This window comes from Lipotes vexillifer, unplaced genomic scaffold (genome assembly GCF_000442215.2).
Source record: "Lipotes vexillifer unplaced genomic scaffold, Lipotes_vexillifer_v1.1 scaffold1326, whole genome shotgun sequence".
In the NCBI taxonomy this organism is placed as follows: Eukaryota; Metazoa; Chordata; class Mammalia; order Artiodactyla; family Lipotidae; genus Lipotes; species Lipotes vexillifer.
The window spans coordinates 124523-148223 of record NW_006790131.1 but is presented as its reverse complement, the minus strand read 5'-3'; the positions used below and the strand labels follow the sequence as shown (position 1 = coordinate 148223).

The 23701-nt window shown below is 39.3% G+C and overlaps 1 protein-coding gene across 1 annotated transcript in view; it reads left to right on the top strand.

Annotated features, from left to right (window-relative positions):
• Positions 1 to 3398: 3398 nt before the first annotated feature.
• The window catches only part of SPMIP3 (sperm microtubule inner protein 3), a 38430-nt gene continuing 18127 nt past the window's right edge, over positions 3399 to 23701 (top strand). The window contains 3 exon segments of the mRNA XM_007463242.1: positions 3399 to 3454; positions 7617 to 7712; positions 23117 to 23289. Coding sequence (XP_007463304.1) covers positions 3399 to 3454; positions 7617 to 7712; positions 23117 to 23289 — 325 coding nt within the window.

Here is a 23701-nt window from a genome sequence, read left to right as displayed (position 1 = left end):
TTATCTTTGGCCCTAGAGGTACAGCAGTGAACACAACAGACAAAGCTCCCTGCCCTCATGGTGATTACCTTCTAATGGGGAAGGCAGACATAAACAAGATACCTAAGTAAACATACAGTATGGCAGATGGTGATGAGTGTTGTGCAGAAAAATCAAGCATCGAGCATGGATAAGGAGTACAGGGGTGGAAGTGGAGAGGATGCTGTTTAAATAGAGTGATGGGTGGGCCTCACCAACAACACAAAAGAACACTACATATTAGAATTAAGAATACTTTGTGGCAATGTGGAAAATTTTTCATGAAATATTGTTAAATGAAAACCCAAAACTATAAAATAGAATGTCTACTGAGTTTTCAAGTTTTTAAGTATAAACCTGAGTATGTATACATAAAATATAAAAAGTGAAAATAGTTTTTTATGGGTGGTTTTAAAATTATTTTATAGCATTGTTTACCCTAAGCATATTGTATTTCAGTTTAAAAAAAGAGAAACGTTTAAGATTTCCCAAGATTAATATAAGATTGAATGAAAGGTAGGATGAAGGTACTGATAGAACTCGTGTTTGCACTGGAAGAATTTTACTAAGGGCACATCAGAAGGAGAATCTTCTATTAAGGCAATGAAAAATTTATCTATTTTAAAGGAGATAAAAGTTATGTTGTTCATGGTGCCTCTAACAACAGTTGTGCAGTGTTGGCTGTGAGTATAGAAATGATGGCAAGTTTAACATGTGCTCATAAGTGAGTCACATTCAGATTTGGTATGTGACTCTACTTTTTAAGATTAAAATAAAATGCACTGACATATCTTACTGCAAACTACATTTTCTTACGTGTTCAAGAGATGATAGCTAACCACACAAAATATGATCTGGTACCCTATACACATGGTAGAGGCATCCTCTAAAGGTGCAGAATGGCAATGTCACTCACCCAGACAAGGTCTCCTGATTATTCTGGAAGCTTAGGCTTAGACTCAAAGAGGGCTATTAATGTGTTCCTCTGAAAGGGTTTCTTTGGCACAGCCAAGTTACAGCCACTGGTGTTCTCTGCGGTGCTGATTCAGAATTTCTAGGCACTGAGCAATCACTCTATCATCAATGGCACACTAGGTGTTTTCTTTGTTAGGAGCACAAATGTCCTAAATATCTTGCATTCTTCTCTCCAGCATGTCACTTCTAGTAAAATGAAATCCCAGCAGTCACGTTTCTGAGTTTAAGGGAGAACTCAATTGTGTTTACTCAGATTTTCTCTGTCATTCTTTCTTCCATCTTTTTTTTTTTTTTAAATAAGCACACCAGTGCTAAAAGTAAAAACACACAGGCTCTGTTGGATAGCCAAACTGTTCTGTTATAATCTTGTTTGAAAATTTTCAAGTTGCTTGAAAAACATGGAGGTGAAATAAAGCAGCCAGCTGGCCTGTGGACAGTAAGTTAACAAGTTATAAAAAGAAGAGAGAGAGGCATCACACTCTTTTTTCCAATCCTTTCTCCCTCCTGGTTACTGCTTCTTTTGGGTTGTCCCAGTTTTGTTTTGGCTGATGGTCTGGGTGCTCCGTGGTTGTTGTGATACAGCACAGTCGTTAAGATAAATGTTTCTGGAGCCAGAGGATTCTAACCATGGTTCCTCAGAAGTTATTCTACTTCTCAGAATCTCAGTTTTCTTGTCAGTAAAGTAGTGATAAATACTTCACAGGGTTTCTGGGAGTCTAATATGAGTTCATGCATGGTACCTGATATAAGCACATTATATGTGCTTATAAGTAGAAACGCATATACTGATGCTTTTTAGGTTAGAAAACACTCACACATGCATTACTGCCTCAACTCTCCAGAAAGGTATTGTGTTCATCCATATACTTAGTGGGTACCTGAGTCTGTTCAGGCTCTGCTATAACAAATTTCAGAGGCTGAGTGACTCGTAAACAGTAGAAGTTTCTTTCTCACAGTTCTGGAGGCTAGAAGTCCGAGGTCAGGGTGCCAGCATGGTCGGGCTCTGGTGAGACCCCTTCCAGGTTGCAGGCTGCTGACTTCTTGTATCGTCACATGGCAGAACGAGGCCCAGGGAGCACTCTGGGGTCTCTTTCATAAGAACACTAGTTCCATTCATGAGGGCTCCACACCCATGATGTAATTACCTCCCAAAGGCTCCCCCTCCAAATACCATCACACTGGGATTAGGGTTTCAACATATGAATTTCAGGGGGACACAAACTTTCAGTCCACTCCCTTGGGGAAATGATTTGCCACAGGTCATGTGGGTCTCAGTCCAACTTTCTCCTGCTACACCATGTTTATGCAAATCAGAGGCCCAACATATATATATATATATACATAATATATACACATAGTACAAAATTCATAAGGTACACAGAAGGTAAACTGTAAAAAAGTAAGGCTTTCTCCCACCTCTGTCCCCCAGGCATTCAGTTTCCTCCCCATTGTAGACTCTTTCTCAACTGAATACTTAGATACAGTGGCTTTTCTGTGGCAAGTCCTCTCCAGTAGATCATCAGATGCAATATGAAATTTTAGACTGGAAACATCATATATTCCATGTTTAAATCCAGGGCCAGTATAGGAAACAGAAAGAGTTTGATGTAGATAATGAGGTGCTTACAAAATCATTGGGAAGTTTGGAGGGTTAGGCTCTGGGGAAGGCCTCCAGGAAGCTTCTAGAGCAACTTCACAAAACTGACCCATCATGGAAGCAGCTACCTGTGCCCTGATCAGGAAACTGCTTCCAGACAACTGAGTTCAAGAACCTAGTCCCAAAGCCACCTGCACTGCCCTTGCAGCCCCCTCTCCACACTCACGAAGCTGGTGTTTGAACACTAGAACACAGCATTCAGCACTGCCTTCAACACAATTGCCTTCTGACACCCTCAAAGCTGGAGATTGGACAGGGGCATTCTGCTGGGAAAAAAAAAATACCACATCGTCATAACCGCCTTGCCGGTACAACAAGTCAAAGCAGCAGGAAACAGCCTCTGTCTCGTTTTCATCTTCCAAATCTCACTCAATTACAGCTGAATGGAGGATCCTAATTCATATTCTGAACTCTAGTTGCAAGGGAGTATGGAAGATGCAGTGCTTAGCCTGCAAGATCACGCAGTAGATAGGCACCCTAAGAAGGGTGAGAAAGGAGGCTATGTGCCCAACTTGCACAGTACTTTCTATTTTTAAAGAAAAGCATGTCTATATGTATTGGCTTATGCATTCCATTTCTTTTTGTTTGAGTCTATTTCCTTCCCTAAATAGTCTAGCAGAGGCTATGATGGTCCTATGATGGTCCTTCAAGACAGACTTTGTAGTACTAGATAGCTCATGCCTGAAAATGTATATAAACTTGCAATATGAAACTTCACTCTAATTTTTTTTTCAGAATCCTATCCATCATGACTGCCATCCGGCTATGAGAATTTATTGACCGCCACCCAGGGATCCCACCCAGGTAATGTTCTTCCAAATACAGACGCCTCCAGAGCTGCAGCAAGGTGAACAGACACCTAGGGAATTGGAATTGCTCACCCTGCTTCTTGCTCCCTGATTAAGAGATAACTGCTGCCAGAGGTTCCAGTGAAGTTTCTTTGGGTTTAGAGAAAGTTGTAAAAAAAAAAAAAAAAAAAAAAAAAAAATCCCACATTCATGGCAGAATCCAAGCAAACAGGCAATTCCAAATTCCCAAAAGATTGGAAGGATGTTGGTTTCTGCTTGGGAAGAGCTTTAGTAAGGAACCCAAGCCCATATTTCAGAGGGGACCCATTTACTCTTCTTGGGATAAAACAAACCTTTCTCATGCTTTTGCAACATGGGATGCAACCGCACAGACAGAAACTTAGTAGTTTCACTCTTTCTCTGAGTTCACCAATGGCCCAAGAATAAAACGTAAATGGGACCAAAGCCTTCTGTCGCATAAAACCCTTGTTTTATTGAACTGAAAACAGCCTCCAGTTACACTGCTGGGTCTATTTCTCTTCCTATTCCTTTGGTACAGGACATCTACTTCCTATCTGCCCACAGTGAGAGAATCACAGAGTTCACACAAAAATAGCTCTGAACTCTTCTGAAAAGAAGTCATCACACAAACACAAAGTTGACTCTGGATGGGACATGGAGTTTAGAGAACTGGGTTTGATTCATGCCTCTGGCATTTATCAGCTGAGTGATATTTAGAAAGTCTACTTAACCTCTCTGAGCCTCAGTCTCCTTTTCTGTAATGGGGTGTTAATAATGTTTACCTGGCAAGGTGACTGTGAGAATTAGATGAGATCATCTCTGTAAAGATGCTTTGTAATGCATGAAGCCCAACACTGACAGAAGGGCTGCATCGTCACTGTGACACAGGCTACCTCATTCTCTAGAGGGATCCTCCCCTGTGCATGTTGGATTTTGCCTGCATGTAAGCCCAGAGCCTGCTCCGGTTACATTCACCCTTCCAGGGGACGGGTTTGCTCTTGTCTGGACTGAACGTGTCACCTCAAAGAGCCAAGCTGTCAGGGACTGGTAAATACTGTGCGGTGGAATCAGACACACCTGGACTCGTACTCCCACCCAGGGAGAATGAAAGGCTTTTCTACAGCTGACTCAAGAATCTTGTAAGCCAAGTCAATAAAATGGGTCTGAGCAGAGTCCAGGGTGGGGCTCCTGGGCCAGGTCTGGAGGCCAGCCCAGCTTTCCTACCCATTAATCAATTTTGCCTAACACCCAGCCCCGCCTCGGGAGAGGCTGGGTACTGTGCAGCCTCTGAGAATACTGACTGCCACGCCAGGCCAGGCATTGCCACTTAGGAGGTACAAATTCTTTTCCAAACAACCGACATTTTGACCTGTTAATCAAGAGCTTTCTCCCGTTTGAGGTGAAGGCCACATGGGGGAACTTGGAAAGTCTACCCAAAGAGTTGGAGGAAAAATGTATCATGCCTTCATTTCTCAAAACTCTCCACGTCTCCACCCAGCCCTCCCTCCAACTGCTACCTGCTTACACACTTTCCCTTTCTCTCCACTCCAAAACCTACCCAGGGAGACTCCCGAGGGACTTAGGGTGGGCATGTTACCTGGTACTGGTGAGGGGCTTCTCCATTCTCAGACAGCTTGCACAGACCGCTTCTAGGAGCAGTGCCTGGGCTGCTTACCTGGACTCATGCCAGGGAGGAACCCAGAGTCAAAACACAGCCTAGTGCAAACAGTATAGCAACTGTGAGATACCAGTGTCATTCTGGAACTCCAACTGGATGCTTAACAAAGTATAATGTGGCCGTAGGGTAATCTTTCCAAGGTAGTGCTTGGAAACTGGATGGGCGCCTAAGAAAGCTGTATCGCCCACTCCTGTGCACTCAGAAATGTCATTTCTTCTCTATTACAGTGCCAGTTATTCTTTTTATGACCTAATCCCCTGCTGTTATTTACTATTCAGGGATCAGTCATATTATTCCAGACGCAGGGCAGGTCTAGACAGCCTGTGGTTTTTATGAAAATTAGAGCTCCCTGAGGTCCTGTTTGCATAGACAGACAGACCCACCCTGCTTAGAGCACTTGCCTTTTGCACAAGCTAGACAGCAAGGTCCCCATTGGCCCACACACACTCCACACTGATCCCAACTCTGTCCAAGTCTTGGCTCCTATAATTCCCCTCACCTGGAACCTCTTCCCCATTCTATTTACTTTCCCAAGCCCTAGACACCCCTCCCTCTTTTGTACCCCACTGACCCTTTATTCAGTTCACAATTTCAGCACATAAAGAGCATTATGAGGACAAGGCCTGCTTCTCAGTCACCTTTGTATCTGCAGAACCTAGCAGTGTGCAGAGTACGCTACGTACATTCACTAAATGCTGGTTGGAATAGAGGCATAGTTTAAGTTTCCATTCATCATCCAACACATGTTTGGCAAGATACTTCAGGCAGACCTAGGCACTACTTTTCTACTGACTCTTCTCGAATTCTTCTGGCACCTACCAAGTGCTCAGAACCTGTGGAGGTCCCAGAAGACCCCACATACAGCAGACTCTAGAGTCATCCTCTCAACAGGGGTCACTTTCCTGTGTTCTGTTTCCTGGAGAATGGCAGCTATCTTCCCAATGCCTGAAGCCTCGGCCTTGTCTTGGACCCCTCCTTCTTTTTCACTCTCAACACTCTCTCTTAACAGTGATCTCAGTCAGACCTCTCCTCTCATCCACATTTCCACCACAAAGTCCAGAGCTTCCCCACATAGTACATTACTATGACTGTCTCCTGACCAGTCTTTCTACTTCTAGTCAGATTGTTTTCTGACTAGAAGTAGAAAGATTTTTTTTCCATACGTCCACCAGCGTATGGAAAAATTTGTTTTCCATACGTCCACCAGCGAAATCTTTCTAAAATAAAAATTGCGTTTGTCACAAATCTTAAAGATCCTACAAAGATTCCCTATTACCTACCTCAGTGGTTCTCAACCTTTCAGACAAACCCTCCCTTTGTTTATGACAAATATTTTGTAATGTCCCTGCTACTCTTCTGAAATAAAATCTGTAAATAACATAATCCAACTACAATATCAATTTTTAAATATAAATTTAAAATTTTAAAATATCAATGTAATGCTATAACCATAATCTAAAAGGAAAGTAATTAATTATAAAAGAAGATGTATTTCAAAATGTAAGATCTGGGGCTTCCCTGGTGGCGCAGTGGTTGAGAGTCTTTTTTAAATATCAATATAATGCTATAACCATAATCTAAAAGGAAAGTAATTAATTATAAAAGAAGATGTATTTCAAAATGTAAGATCTGGGGCTTCCCTGGTGGCGCAGTGGTTGAGAGTCTGCCTGCTGACGCAGGGGACGCGGGTTCGTGCCCTGGTCCGGGAAGATCCCACATACCGCGGAGCGGCTGGGCCCGTGAGCCATGGCCGCTGAGCCTGCGCGTCCGGAGCCTGTGCTCCTCAACGGGAGAGGCCGCAACAGTGAGAGGCCCGCGTACCGCAAAAAAAAAAAAGTAAGATCTGGACACCACTAGCCCTCAGCCCCTGCCCCTGACACCAATGTGTTTCAGCTGCACACACCCAGCTCACCTCACGCCTCAGAAGACTCCCCCTCCCTCTCCACCTCGTTCACTCATGCTTGCACTTCCAAATGTCCTCACAGCCCAGCCCTCCCAGGCAGGGCTACAGCCCCTCCTCTAGGTTTACAAGCACCTTGTGCTTTGACCTTCGCAGTTCTTCATTTTTAGCCCCTATATACTTAATTATCAGAGTTTTTTTAAACATTGTGAAAGTTTGTAAAAACATCTAAAGTAGAAAAAATAGTATAAGGAACCCCCATTTATCCATTTCCATCTTTCAACAATTATCAACATTTGCCCCACTGGTTTTATATATTCTCTTATTTGTTTTTTTCTGATATTGTGAACCTAATACCTGACATGTCAAATATTTCCTTATGAATCCTGAAAACTAAATCCTGAAAAATGGATGACAGAAGACACTTCTATCAAGAGATTCCAAAGGTTTTATGAACTTTGTGTCAGGAACTGGGGATAAAGACTGAATGTATTTTTTATGATACCACAGCTGGTTTTCTTCTGTAAAGAGCTAATCATAATAATTGCTTTGCTCTCACCCCCTTACTGTTCCCACTAGTATATTCATTGCTCATCAAGGAAAGGACCTCCATGGCTATTACCCTGGGCAGCTTGCAAGAGTTCATTACGCTTATAGTGTGAAGAGATCTCCCAGGTGAGACACCTTCCTAAATCTTAATGTTCAAAAATTTCACTAAAGTTAGAATAATAAATGAAAAAAGGGGAATCACAATTTGTAATGATAATAATAATTATTATTGTTTAGTGGATGGAAAAATTTGGAAGGAAATGCAGCAAAATGTTAACAAGGGTTTTTCATGAATGGTGAGATTATTGATATTTGTATTTCATCTTTTATCTTTTACTCTATTTTCCAGGTTTTTTGTAATGAACGTATATCACTTTTATAATTAGCAATAAATGTAAAATTTTATCAAATCATCAAAGAAATTTAAGAAACACCATGAGTTTAGCATTTTCACTCAGTCAAATAAGAATCTTCTTGAGAGTCAGTTTCCTTCTCAATAAAATTACAAATTTGGTCTAAATGGTTTCTGCCTTTCTGCAGGTGATTTTAACAAAAAGGGGAAAAAAGAAGGTACTTCAGTGCTATTTTCTAGTTTTGGGAGGCTGGAAACCACAGCAGTTAATAACAGCAATTTGAGTAACTTATGAAATGTTTGATCTTAGGCAGTTTTCATTCCTTCTGAGTATCAGTGACTTCTCTGTTAAATAAAATAATTGATATAAAATTCTAGAACATGGTAAGCACTCAAAATATGATTGCTATTATTTTGAGTTCATCATCTAGTATATTTTACAAACTTCTTTTCTTCTCTTAATTTCCTTTGATATAGTCACCTCCTGATTATTCTCCAAGCAAAGAAAAGGGAGCCATGGCAACTATAAAGCAGCACACAGTCTGAACTTAATAGATGATCAATCTGGAAGTAGCTTTAGCTTTTTAAATCCTGATTCAGTTTAATAAATAAGATGTACCCAGAGAAGTGACATGTCTTGCCTGAGGTGTAGTTGGTTGGTGTAAAAGCTGGGATGTGAGTTGATCCAGTTTTCTGATTGCTGTTCAAAGCTCTTTGTTCTAACTCAAATACATTCTTACATCAAACTCTTGTTAGGGCCATGTTCTCTGCCAGAGGATAAACAAGGAAGGAAACAACAGAACTCCACTGCCAGAAGCCAGCTCCACAGGGCACTCTCCACGTGTGTTCTGTGGACTCTGACCGTTTCCCCCAACTCCAGTGCCTCACCCTCCTCCTAACACAGGACACTCGGGCAAAGGGAACCTTGACTCTGACAAGACTTGTGCCTGCCCAAGATTAGTCTTAGGGGGAAAACAGTGCAAATGCCAGTCAATGACTTTATTAAACTTCTGGTTAAGAATAAGAATAAGGGGGCTTCCCTGGTGGTGCAGTGGTTGAGGGTCCGCCTGCCGATGCAGGGGACACAGGTTCGTGCCCCAGTCTGGGAAGATCCCACATGCCGTGGAGCGGCTGGGCCCGTGAGCCATAGCCGCTGAGCCTGCGTGTCTGGAGCCAAGGAGGCACACCACAATCAGGTTTTTACCCAAGTATATAAACATAATGTGTTATGATTAAACAGTGTCAGTCATCACATTTCAGTGTGATTAATCATGGTTATACAATCAAGTTAGATGATGTCCTACTCAAAATGATTGGATTTAGATATTCTTAAATCTCACCCAATATTTAATATTTTTCACACCTCTAACAGCTCACCTCATCTACTTTACAGTTTAAAATACATGTTTATTAAAACATTTAGAAATGCTGATAATCAAAAAAATTTTTTTTAATTATCCATAATGTCATTACCCAGAGATAGATAATCATGTAGAATCTTCCAGATCTACACAAAATAGAATGAGATGGTATTTTGAAACACTTTTTTCCCCAGTTTTACTGAGATATAGTTTACATATAACATTGTATTAGTTTAAGGTATACAACATAATGATTTATATATATGTACATATTGCAAAAAGATTACCATAATAAGTTTAATACCCATCACCACATATAGTTACAATTATTTTCTTGTGATAAGAACTTTTAAGATCTATTTCTCTCAGCAACTTTCAAATATAGTATATAGCATTGTTGACAATAGTCACCATGCAGTATATTACATTCCCAGAACTTATTTTATATCTGAAATTTTGTACCTTTTGACCATCTTTGCCCATTTCCGCCACCCCCCAAACCTCACCTTTGGAAATCACTATTCTGTTTTCTGTTTTTATGAATTCAGTTTTTTTAGATTCCACATATAAGTGAGAACATACAGTATTTGTATTTCTCTGCATGACTTATTTCACTTAGCATAATACCCTCAAGGTCCATCCATGTTGTCACAAATGGCAGGCTTTTCTTCTTTTTTTTTTTTTTTGGTGACTTTATTTTTTTTTAACATCTTTATTGGAGTATAATTGCTTTACAGTCAGTTTCTGCTTTATAACAAAGTGAATCAGCTATGCATATACATATATCCCCTTATCTCCTCCCTCTTACGTCTCCGTCCCACCCTCCCTATCCCACCCCTTTAGGTGATCACAAAGCACAAAGCTGCTCTCCCTGCGCTATGCGGCTGCTTCCCACTAGCTATCTATTTTACATTTGGTAACGTATATATGTCCATGCCACTCTCTCACTTCATCCCAGCTTACCCTTCCCCCTCCCGTGTCCTGAAATTCATTCTCTACATCTGCGTCTTTATTCCTGTCCTGCCCCTAGGTTCTTCAGAACCTTTTTCTTTTTTTTTTTAGATTCCATATATATGTATTAGCATACAGTATTTGTTTTTCTCTTTCTCACTTACTACACTCTGTATGACAGACTCTAGGTCCATCTGCCTCACTACAAATAACTCAATTTCGTTTCTTTTTAAGACTAATATTCCATTGTATATATGTGCCACATCTTCTTTATCCATTCATCTGTCGATGGACACTAGGGTTGCTTCCATGTCCTGGCTATTCTAAATAGTGCTGCAGTGAACATTGTAGTATATGACTCTTTTTGAATTATGGTTTTCTTAAGGTATATGCCCAGTAGTAGGGCTGCTTGGTCATAAGGTAGTTCTATTTTTCATTTTTTAAGGAACCTCCATACTGTTCTCCATAGTGGCTGTATCAATTTACATTCCTGCCAACAGTGCAAGAGGGTTCCCTTTTCTCCACACCCTCTCCAGCATTTATTGTTTGTAGATTTTTTTTTTACATCTTCATTGGAGTATAATTGCTTTACAATGGTGTGTTATTTTCTGCTTTATAACAAAGTGAATCAGTTATACATATACATATGTTTCCATATCTCTTCCCTCTTGAGTCTCCCTCCCTCCCTGTTTGTAGATTTTTTGATGATGGCCATTCTGACTGGTGAGAGGTGATACCTCATTGTAGTTTGTTTTTTTTTTTTTAACATCTTTATTGGGGTATAATTGCTTTACAATGGTGTGTTAGTTTCTGCTTTATAACAGAGTGAATCACTTATACATATACATATGTTCCCATATCTCTTCCCTCTTTGTCTCCCTCCCTCCCACCCTCCCTATCCCACCCCTCCAGATGGTCACAAAGCACCCAAGCTGATCTCCCTGTGCTATGCAGCTGCTTCCCACTAGCTATCTATTTTACATTTGGTAGTGTATATATGTCCATGCCACTCTCTCACTTTTTGCATTTCTCTAATGATTAATGATGTTGAGCATTCTTTCATGTGTTTGTTGGCAGTCTGTATATCTTCTTTGGAGAAATGTCTATTTAGGTCTTCTGCCCATTTTTGGATTGGGTTGTTTATTTTTTTGTTATTGAGCTGCATGAGCTGCCTGTAAATTTTAGAGATTAATCCTTTGTCAGTTGATTCATTTGCAAATATTTTCTCCCATTCTGAGGGCTGTCTTTTGGTCTTGTTTATGGTTTCCTTTGCTGTGCAAAAGCTTTGAAGTTTCATTAGGTCCCATTTGTTTATTTTTGTTTTTATCTCCATTACTCTAGGAGATGGGTCAAGAAGGATCTTGCTGTGATTTATGTCATAGAGTGTTCTGCCTATGTTTTCCTCTAAGAGTTTGATAGTTTCTGGCCTTACATTTAGGTCTTTAATCCATTTTGAGCTTATTTTTGTGTATGGTGTTAGGGAGTGATCTAATCTCATACTTTTACATGTACCTGTCCAGTTTTCCCAGCACCACTTATTGAAGGGGCTGTCCTTTCTCCACTGTATATTCCTGCCACCTTTATCAAAGATAAGGTGACCATATGTGCATGGGTTTATCTCTGGGCTTTCTATCCTATTCCATTGATCTATCTTTCTGTTTTTGTGCCAGTACCATACTGTCTTGATTACTGTAGCTTTGTAGTATAGTCTGAAGTCAGGCAGCCTGATTCCTCCAGCTCCATTTTTTGTTCTCAAGATTGCTTTGGCTATTCGGGGTCTTTTGTGTTTCCATACAAATTGTGAAATTTTTTGTTCTAGTTCTGTGAAAAATGCCAGTGGTAGTTTGATAGGGATTGCATTGAATCTATAGATTGCTTTGGGGAGTAGAGTCATTTTCACAATGTTGATTCTTCCAATCCAAGAACATGGTATATCTCTCCATCTGTTTGTATCATCTTTAATTTCTTTCATCAGTGTCTTATAATTTTCTGCATACAGGTCTTTTGTCTCCTTAGGTAGGTTTATTCCTAGATATTTTATTCTTTTTGTTGCAATGGTAAATGGGAGTGTTTTCTTGATTTCACTTTCAGATTTTTCATCGTTAGTATATAGGAATGCCAGAGATTTCTGTGCATTAATTTTGTATCCTGCTACTTTACCAAATTCATTGATTAGCTCTAGTAGTTTTCTGGTAGCATCTTTAGGATTCTCTATGTATAGTATCATGTCATCTGCAAACAGTGACAGCTTTACTTCTTCTTTTCCGATTTGGATTCCTTTTATTTCCTTTTCTTCTCTGATTGCTGTGGCTAAAACTTCCAAAACTATGTTGAATAAGAGTGGTGAGAGTGGGCAACCTTGTCTTGTTCCTGACCTTAGTGGAAATGCTTTCAGTTTTTCGCCATTGAGGATGATGTTGGCTGTGGGCTTGTCATATACGGCCTTTATTATATTGAGGAAAGTTCCCTCTACACCTACTTTCTGCAGGGTTTTTATCATAAATGGGTGTTGAATTTTGTCAAAAGCTTTCTCTGCATCTATTGAGATGATCATATGGTTTTTCTCCTTCAGTTTGTTAATATGGTTAATCACATTGATAGATTTGCGTATATTGAAGAATCCTTGCATTCCTGGAATAAACCCCACTTGATCATGGTGTATGATCCTTTTAATGTGCTGTTGGATTCTGTTTGCTAGTATTTTGTTGAGGATTTTTGCATCTATGTTCATCAGTGATATTGGCCTGTAGTTTTCTTTCTTTGTGACATCCTTGTCTGGTTTTGGTATCAAGGTGATGGTGGCCTCGTAGAATGAGTTTGGGAGTGTTCCTCCCTCTGCTATATTTTGGAAGAGTTTGAGAAGGATAGGTGTTAGCTCTTCTCTAAATGTTTGATAGAATTCGCCTATGAAGCCATCTGGTCCTGGGCTTTTGTTTGTTGGAAGATTTTTAATCACAGTTTCAATTTCAGTGTTTGTGACTGGTCTGTTCATATTTTCTATTTCTTCCTGAAATAGATAGACTGGTGAGAGGTGATACCTCATTGTAGTTTGTAGTTTTAATTTGCATTTCTCTAATAATTAGTGATGTTGAGCATCTTTTCATGTGTTTGTTAGCCATCTGTATATCTTCTTTGGAGAAATGTTTATTTAAGTCTTCTGCCCAGTTTTGGATTAGGTTGTTTGTTTTATGGATATTAAGCTGCATGAGCTGCTTGTAAATTTTGGAGATTAATCTGTCAGTTGCTTCAATTGCAAATATTTTCTCACATGCTGAGGGCTGTCTTTTCAACTTGTTTATGGTTTCCTTTGCTGTGAAAAAGCTTTTAAGTTTCATTAGGTAGGTCCCATTTCTTTATTTTTGTTTTTATGTCCATTTCTCTAGGAGGTGGGTCAAAAAGGATCTTGCTGTGATTTGTGTCATAGAGTGTTCTGCCTATGTTTTCCTCTAAGAGTTTGATATTGTCTGGCCTTACATTTAGGTCTTTAACCCATTTTGAGTTTATTTTTGTTTATGGTGTTAGGGAGTGTTCTAATTTCATTTTTTATATGTAGCTGTCCAGTTTTCCCAGCACCAATTATTGAAGAGGCTGTCTTTTCTCCATTGTATATTCTTGCCTCTTTTATCAAAGATAAGCTGACCATAGGTACATGAGTTTATCTCTGGGCTTTCTATCCTGTTCCATTGATCTATATTTCTCTTTTTGTTCCAGTGCCATACTGTCTTGATTACTGTAGCTTTGCAGTATAGTCTGAAGTCAGGGAGCCTGATTTCTCCAGCCCCATTTTTATTTCTCAAGATTGCTTTGACTATTGGGGGTCTTTTGTGTTTCCATACAAATTGTGAAATTTTTTGTTCTAGTTCTGTGAAAAATGTCATTGGTAGTTTGATAAGGATTGCATTGAATCTGTAGATTGTTTTAGGTAGTATAGTCATTTCCACAATGTTGATTCTTCCAGTCCAAGAACATGGTATATCTCTCCATCTATTTGTATCATCTTTAATTTCTTTCATCAATGTCATAGTTTTCTGCATACAGGTCTTTTGTCTCCTTAGGTAGGTTTATTCCTAGCTGTTTTATTCTTTTTGTTACAGTGGTAAATGTGAGTGTTTCCTTAATTTCTCTTTCAGATTTTTCATCATTAGTGTATAGGAATGCGAGAGATTTCTGTGCATTAATTTTGTATCTTGCTACTTTACCGAATTCATTGATTAGCTCTAGTAGTTTTCTGGTAGCATCTTTAGGAGATCTATGTATAGTATCATGTCATCTGCAAACAGTGACAGCATCGCTCTTCTTTTCTGATTTGGATTCCTTTTATTTCTTTTACTTCTCTGATTGCTGTGGCTAAAACTTCCAAAACTGTTGAATAATAGTGCTGAGAGTGGACAATCTTGTCTTGTGGCTGATTTTAGTGGAAATGGTTTCAGTTTTTCACCATTGAGAACGCTGTTGGTTATGGGTTTGTCATATATGGCCTTTATTATGTTGACGCAAGTTTGCTCTATGCCTACTTTCTGGAGGGTTTCTATCACAGATGGGTGGTGAATTTGTTGAAAGCTTTTTCTGCATCTATTGAGATGATCATATGGTTTTTCTCCTTCAGTTTGTTAATATGGTGTATCACATTGATTGATTTGTGTATATAGAAGAACCCTTGCATTCCTGGGATAAATACCGATTGATCATGATGTATGATCCTTTTAATGTATGGTTGGATTCTGTTTGCTAGTATTTTGTTGAGGATTTTTGTAACCGGGTTCATCATTGTTATTGGCCTGTAGTTGTCTTTCTTTGTGATATATTTGTCTGGTTTTGGTATCAAGGTGATGGTGGTCTCACTGAATGAGTTCGGGAGTGTTCCTCCCTCTGCTATATTTTGGAAGAGTTTGAGAAGGATAGGTGTTAGCTCCTCTCTAAATGTTTGATAGAATTCGCCTATGAGCCATCTGGTCCTGGGCTTTTGTTTGCTGGAAAATTTTTAATCACAGTCTAATTTTCAGTGCTTGTGATTGGTCTGTTTATATTTTCTATTTCTTCCTGTTTCAGTCTCATAAGGTTGTGCTTTGCTAAGAATTTGTCCATTTCTTCCAGATTGTCCATTTTATTGGCATATAATTGCTTGTAATAATCTCTCATGATCCTTTGTATTTCTGCAGTGTCAGTTGTTAGTTCTCCTTTTTCATTTCTAATTCTATTGATTTGAGTCTTCTCCCTTTTTTTCTTGATGAGTCTGGCTAATGGTTTATCAATTTTGTTTATCTACTCAAAGAACCAGCTTTTAATTTTATTGATCTTTGCTATTGTTTCCTTCATTTCTTTTTCATTTATTTCTGATCTGATGTTTATGATTTCTTCCCTTCTGCTAACTTTGGGGGTTTTTTGTTCTTCTTTCTCTAATTGCTTTAGGTGTAAGGTTAAGTTGTTTATTTGAGATGTTTCTTGTTTCTTGAAGTAGGATTGTATTGCTATAAACTTCCCTCTTAGAACTGCTTTTGCTGCATGCCATAAGTTTTGGGTCGTCGTGTTTTCATTGTCATTTGTTTCTAGGTATTTTTTGATTTCCTCTTTGATTTCTTCAGTGTACTCTCAATTATTAAGTAGTGTATTGTTTACCCTCCATGTGTTTGTATTTTTTACAGATTTTTTCCTGTAACTAATACCTAGTCTCATAGTGTTGTGGTTGGAAAAGATACTTGATCAATTTCAATTTTCTTAAGTTTACTGACGTTTCATTTGGGACCCAAGATATGATCTATCCTGGAGAATGTTCCATGGGCACTTGAGAAGAAAGTGTATTCTGCTGTTTTTGGATGGAATGTCCTGTAAATATCAATTAACTCCATCTTGTTTAATGGATCATTTAAAGCTTGTGTTTTCTTATTTATTTTCATTTTGGATGATCTGTCCATTGGTGAAAGTGGGGTGTTAAAGTCCCCTACTATGATTATGTTACTGTTGATTTCCCCTTTTATGGCTGTTAGCATTTGCCTTATGTATTGAGGTGCTCCTATGTTGGAGCACCTCAATGCTCCAGCAATTGTTGTATCTTCTTCTTGGATTGACCCCTTGATCATTATCTAGTGTCCTTCTTTGTCTTTTGTAATAGTCTTTATTTTAAAGTCTATTTTGTCTAATATGAGAGTTGCTACTCCAGCTTTCTTTTGATTTCCATTTGCATGGAATATCTTTTTCCATCCCCTCACTTTCAGTCTGTATGTGTCCCTAGGTCTGAAGTGGGTCTCTTGCAGACAGCATATATACAGGTCTTGTTTTTGTATCCATTCAGCCAGTCGATGTCTTTGGGTGGGAGCATTTAAACCATTTACATTTAAGGTAGTTATCAATATGTATGTTCCTATTACCATTTTCTTAATTGTTTGGGGTTTGTTATTGTAGGTCTTTTCCTTGTCTTGTGTTTTCTGCCTAGAGAAGTTCCTTTAGCATTTGTTGTAAAGCTGGTTTGGTTGTGCTGAATTTTCTTAGCTTTTGCTTGTCTGTAAAGTTTTTAATTTCTCCATCGAATCTGAATGAGATCCTTGCTGGGTAGAGTAATCTTAGTTGTAGGATTTTCCCTTTCATCACTTTAAATATGTCCTGCCACTCCCTTGTGGCTTGCAGAGTTTCTGCTGAAAGATCAGCTGTTAAACTTATGAAGATTCCTTTGTATGTTATTTGTTGTTTTACCCCCTTGCTGCTTTTAATATGTTTTCTTTGTATTTAATTTTTGACAGTTTGATTAATATGTGTCTTGGCGTGTTTCTTCTTGGATTTCTCCTGTATGGGACTCTCTGTGCTTCCTGGACTTGATTGACTATTTCCTTTCCCATATTAGGGAAGTTTTCAACTATAATCTCTTCAAATATTTTATCAGTCCCTTTCTTTTTCTCTTCCACTTCTGAGACCCCTATAATTCGAATGTTGGTGTGTTTGATGTTGTCCCAGAGACCTCTGAGACTGTCCTCAATTCTTTTCATTCTTTTTCCTTTATTCTGCTCTGCAGTAGTTATTTCCACTATTTTATCTTCCAGGTCCCTTATCTGTTCTTATGCTTCAGTTGTTCTGCTATTGATTCCTTCCAGAGAATTTTTAATTTCATTTATTGTGTTGTTCATCCTTGTTTATTTGCTCTTTAGTTCTTCTAGGTCCTTGTTAAATGTTTCATGTATTTTCTCCATTCTATTTCCAAGATTTTGGATCATCTTTACTACCATTACTCTGAATTCTTTTTAAGGTAGACTGCCTATTTCCTCTTCATTTGTTTGGTTTCGTGGGTTTTTACCCTGCTCCTTCATCTGCTGCATATTTCTCTGTCTTCTCATTTTGCTTAACTTACTGTGTTTGGGGTCTCCTTTTCGCAGGCTGCAGGTTTGTAGTTCCCTTTGTTTTTGGTATCTGCCCCTATTGGCTAAGGTTGGTTCAGTAGGTTGTGTAGGCTTCCTGGTAGAGGGGACTGGTGCCTGTGTTCTGGTGGATGAGGCTGGATCTTGTCTTTCTGGTGGACAGGACCACGTCCAGTGGTGTGTTTTAGGGTGTCTGTGACCTTATTATGATTTTAGGCAGCCTCTCTGCTAATGGATGGGGTTGTGTTCTTGTCTTGGTAGTTGTTTGGCATGGGGGGTCCAGCACTGCAGCTTGCTGGTCATTGAGCTGAGCTGGGTCTTAACATTGAGATGGAGATCTCTGGGAGAGCTTTCTTTGTTTGATATTACCTGGAGCCAGGAGGTCTCTGGTGGACCAATGTCCTCTACTCAGCTCTCCCACCTCAGAGAGACAGGCCTGGCACCTGGCCGGAACATCAAGACCCTGTCAGCCACACTGCTCAGAAGAAAAGGGAATCAGAAATAAAGAAAGAAACAAAGAAGGAAAGAAGGAAAAAAAGAAAGAAAGAAAAAAGAGAGAGAGAGAGAAAGAAAAGAAAATTATTAAATTAAAAAATTATTAAAAAGTAATAAAGAAAAAAGAAAGAAGAGAGCAATCAAACCAAAAAACAAATCCACCAATGATAACAAGCACTAAAAGCCGTACTAAAAAAAAAAAAAATGGAAAGACAATTCTAAGACAAATGGTAAAAGCAAAGCTATACAGACAAAATCACACAAAGAAGCATACACATACACACTCACAAAAAGAGAAAAAGGAAAAAAAATATACGTATCTATATATTAAAAAAGAAAAGAAGAGAGCAACCAAATCTATAAACAAATCTACCAATGATAGTAATCTCTAAATACTAAACTAAGGTAAACATAAAACCAGAAACAAATTAGATGCAGAAAGCGAACCCCAAGTCTACAGTTGCTCCCAAAGTCTACCGCCTCAATTTTGGAATGACTCGTTGTCTATTCAGGTATTCCAGAGATGCAGGGTACATCAAGTTGATTGTGGAGATTTAATCTGCTGCTCCTGAGGCTGCTAGGAGAGATTTCCCTTTCTCTTCTTTGTTCGCACAGCTGCTCGAGTTCAGCTTTGGATTTGGCCCTGCCTCTGCATGTAGGTCACCTGAGAGCATCTATTCTTTGCTCAGACAGGACAAGGTTAAAGGAGCAGCTGATTAGCGGGCTCTGGCTCCCTGAGGCTGGGGGAAGGGAGGGGTAGGGGATGCAGGGCAAGCTTGCGGCAGCAGATGCCAGCGTGACATTGTACCAGCCTGAGGCACGCCATTTGCTCTCCTGGGGAAGCTGTCCCTGGATCACAGGGCCCTGGCAGTGGCGGGCTGCACAGCCTTCTGGGAGGGGAGGTATGGATAGTGGCCTGTGCTTGCACACAGGCTTCTTGGTGGCTGCAGCAGCAGCCTTAGCATCTCATGCCCATCTCTGGTGTCTGTGCTGATAGCCACGGCTCGCGCCCATCTCTGGAGCTCGTTGAGGCAGTGCTCTGAATTCTCTCTCCTCGTGCACCCCAAAACAATGGTTTCTTGCCTCTTAGGAAGTTCTAAGCTTTTTCCTGGACTCCCTCCCTGCTAGTTGTGATGCACTAGCCCCCTTCAGGCTGTGTTCACATGGCCAACTCCAGTCCTCTCCCTGGGATCCGACCTCCAAAGCCTGAGCCTCAGCTCCCAGCCCCCACCTGCCCCAGCAGGTGAGCAGACAAGCCTCTCAGGCTGGTAAGTGCTGGCCAGCACCAATCCTCTGTGCAGGAATCTCTCCACTTTGCCCTCTGCACCCCTGTTGCACTCTCCTCTGTAGCTCCAAACCTTGCACCCCCGCCACCCCCCATCTCTACCAGTGAAGGGGCTTCCTAGTGTGTGGAAACTTTTCCTCCTTCATAGCTCCCTCCCAGAGGTGCACGTCCCATCCCTATTCTTTTGTCTCTGATTTTTCTTTTGCCCTACCCAGGTACGTGGGGAGTTTCTTGCCTTTTGGGAAGCCTGAGGCCTTCTGTCATTGTTCAGTAGGTGTTCTGTAGGAGTTGTTTCACATGTAGATGTATTTCTGATGTATTTGTAGGGAGGAAGGTGATCTCCATGTCTTACTCCTCCACCATCTTGAAGGTCTCTCCAGGCTTTTCTTCTTTTTTAGGCTGAATAGTATTTCATGGTATATACATATATATACACACACACAATGAATATTCTTATATTTAATTAATATAATTATTATATTTAATATTGATTAATTATTATAATTAATATAATAATTATATTAATATATCATATATAGTCCACAGATTTTTTATCTATTCATTTGTCAGTGGACACTTAGATTGTTTCAATGTGTTGGTCATTGTAAATAATGCTGCAATGAACATGGGAGTGCAGATATCTTTTTGAAATAGTGATTTTGTTTCCTTTGGATAAATACCCAGAAGTGGAATTGCTGGATCATATGGTGGTTCTATTTTTAGTTTTTTGAGGAATTTCCATACTGTTCTCCATAGTGCCTGTAACCAATTTACATTCCCACCAACAGTGCATGAGGATTTCTTTTTCTCCACATCCTTGCTAACACTTGCTGTTTGTAGTCTTTTTTTTTTTTTTTTATGGTACGCAGGCCTCTCACTGTTGTGGCCTCTCCAACTGTGGAGCACAGGCTCCGGACGCGCAGGCTCAGCGGCCATGGCTCACGGGCCCAGCCGCTCCGCGGCATGTGGGATCTTCCCGGACCAGGGCACGAACCCGTGTCCCCTGCATTGGCAGGCGGACTCTCAACCACTGCGCCACCAGGGAAGCCCTACTTGTAGTCTTTTTGATGAGAGCCACTCTGACAGGTGTGAGGTGATATCTCACTGTGGTTTTGATTTGCATTTTTCTAATGATTAGTGATACTGAGCACATTTTCATGTACCTGTTCGCCATCTACAAGTCTTTTGCGGAAAAAAAGAGTCTATTCAGTCCCCCTGCCCATTTTTTAATTGAATAACTTTTGTGGTTTGTTTTGTATTCCTTTGGGGGTTTTTTGTTGTTGTTGTTATTGAGTAGTATGAATTCTTTACATATTTTGGATATTAACTCCTTATCAGATATATGATTGATAATTATTTTTTCCCATTCTGTAGGTTGCTGTTTCATTTTGCTGATGGTTTCCTTTGCTGTGCAGAAGCTTTTTAGTTTGATGTTTATTTATTTTTGTTTTTGTTGCCTGTTTTTGGTGTCAAATCCAAAAAATCATTGCCAAGCTGATGTCAAAAGCTTACTCCCTGTGTTTTCTTCTAAGAGTTTTATGATTTCAGGTCTTACATTAAAATCTTTAACCCATTTTGTGAATGGTATAAGATAGGGATCTGGTTTCATTCTGTTGAATGTGGCTGTCCAACTTTCCCAGCACACTTTACTGAAGAGACTATTCTTTTCCCATTGTATACTTTGGCTCATTTGTCATAAATTAATTGACTGTATATGCTTTGGTTTATTTATGGGCTCACTATTCTGTTCCATTAATCTATGTGTCCATTTATATGCCAATACTATACTATTTTTGATTATTATAGCTTTGTAATACAGTTTAAAATCAGGAAATGTGATATCTCCAGCCTTGTTCTTCTTCCTCAGGACTGCTTTGGCTATCTGGGGTCTTTGGTAATTTCATATAAATTTTAGAATTGTTTGTTTGATTTCTACGAAAACATGCCATTGGAATTTTGATAGGCATTGCATTGAATCTGTAGATTGCTTTGATAGTGTGGAAATTTTTACAATATTAATACTTCCAATGTATGAGCATGGAATATCTTTCCATTTATTTGTGTTTTCTTCCATTTCTTTCATCAGTGTCTTATATCTACAGTATATAGGTCTTTCACCTCCTTGGTTAAATTTATTTCTGAGTATTTTGTTGTTTTGATGAAATTGAAAATGGGATTGTTTTCTTAATTTCTCTGCCAGATAATTCATTATTAGTGTATAGAAGAAACACAATAGATATTTTTATATTAATTTTGTATCCTGCAAATTTACTGAATTTATTTATTAGTTCTAACAGTTATTTGATAACATTTAAAGGGTTTTTTTATATATAAGATCATGTGACCTGCAAATAAATGCAGTTTTATTTCTTCCTTTCCTATTTGGATGTGTTTTATTTCTTTTTCTTGCCTAATTACTCTGGATAAGACTTTCAGTACTATGTTGAAAAAAAGTGGAGACAGTGGACACCCTTGTCTGGTTCCTGATCTTAGAGGAAAAGCATGTCATCATTGAGTATGATGTGCGCTGTGGGCTTGTCATATATGGCCTTTATTATGTTGGAGTATGTTCCCTCTATACCCAGTTTGTTGAAAGTTTTAATCATAAATGGATGCTGAATTTTGTCAAATGCTTCTTGTGTATCTGTCAAAATGATAACATGATTTTTCTCTTTTATTCTGTTAATGTGGTGTATCACATTGATTGATTTGTGGATGTTGAACCATCCTTGTATTCCTGGAATAAACCCCACTTGATCATGGTGTATGAGCCTTTTAATGTTTTGTTGAATTCTGTTTGCTAATATTTTGTTGATTGAAACCATTTTTTGTATAACAGCTTTATTGAGATAATTCATACCATACAATTCATCCACTTAAAGTGTACAATTCAATTGAAATCTTTCTTTAAATATAATATATTGTGGACTTTTTTCCATCTCAAATATTATAATTCTACAGCATCACTTTAATGGTGGCATGGTATTTCTGTATATCTCTGTATCATTATCTAAATAATTCCCTATCTTTTTCCACATGAAAGTTGTTTCCACTCCTTTTATTATCATAAAAATACTTTGACAAGCATTCTTAGCGCTAAGTCTTTGTTGATATTCCTAAATTCTGGGTTTCTAGGACAAAATATATACACAGTTTAAAGGTTTAATACATATCACCAAAGTCTTCTCAAACAAGTTGCAACAGTGAATGTATACTCCCACAAGTATGTGAAGATATTCCACCACTACATTTTGATTCTTCTTTACCTTTACCTTCATAGGGTTCTCATCTGAGTGGAGGGTACAAGAAGGTTGTAACCAATTTCAGGTTCATCAAACACCAATACGTACCATAATGGTTAGTCTGGTCAAAAGAAAGCATTAGTTCCTTGAGGGAACCAAATATCCATAGAAAAGTTACATTGCAAAAGGGCATTGGGAAGATCTGGAGTATGGGAAGTAGCCATGCATAGGCAGATCCAGAGGACGTTTTGATGCAGGTCACCTTCTGTGACCTGTGATTGGGAAGGAGGAAGGATATTAAAGGGAAGAACAGGGGTCTGGAATCCTTGAACCATCTACTGATAATTTTGCTAGGGCTAGCCTTGGAGTTATGGAGTCTTGCCAATACTACCTTGGTAGCCTCCTGGCCACTTTTAGGGAGTGGATTTCAGCTGATGAGAAAGTAGAATGCTTTTCTTCTACTGGATGGGTATTCAGCAGGCTGTTTTTATTTTCATTTAGACATCTTATAGACTTGGAAATTCCACCTAAGAGAAAAAGTCAGTATCAGCCTCAATTAGACCAACAAACTCTCATTCAATACATTTGTTTCAGAAGACATTCAAAGCCTGCCGAACCGTGGTATAAAGAAACTACGTACCGAAGAGACTATTCTTTGCCATTTTACAAGATGGGTAAGTCAGATCAAGTGTTCTTACTCTCTGAGAGCAAAACCTTGCCTGGGCCACAGATGAGCGTCTCCCATGGGCTTGCTGTCTCAGGGAGTATGTCTGAGACCAGTCACATTGCGGGGGAGGGGGATGTGTGTGTGTCTGGGTGCAGGAAGAAGGATTTAGAGAGCTGTCCCCAGACCGCGTCCTCCTTTCCTCTTCCCCTAGCTCCTTGTACGGGAGACTTTAAGATTGAAAATTCATAAATGTCCTTGGTAGGAAGCAAACTTGAGTCTGACCACTCCTCAGAGCACTTTATCACTTGACGAATTTGTTATTGTGCCTTAACATATTGTTAGAGGAATTTTCCCCCCTTATTCTCCTATTTTAAATGGATTTCTGGCAATTATTTGATAACTGGAGGTGTGTTTCAAAA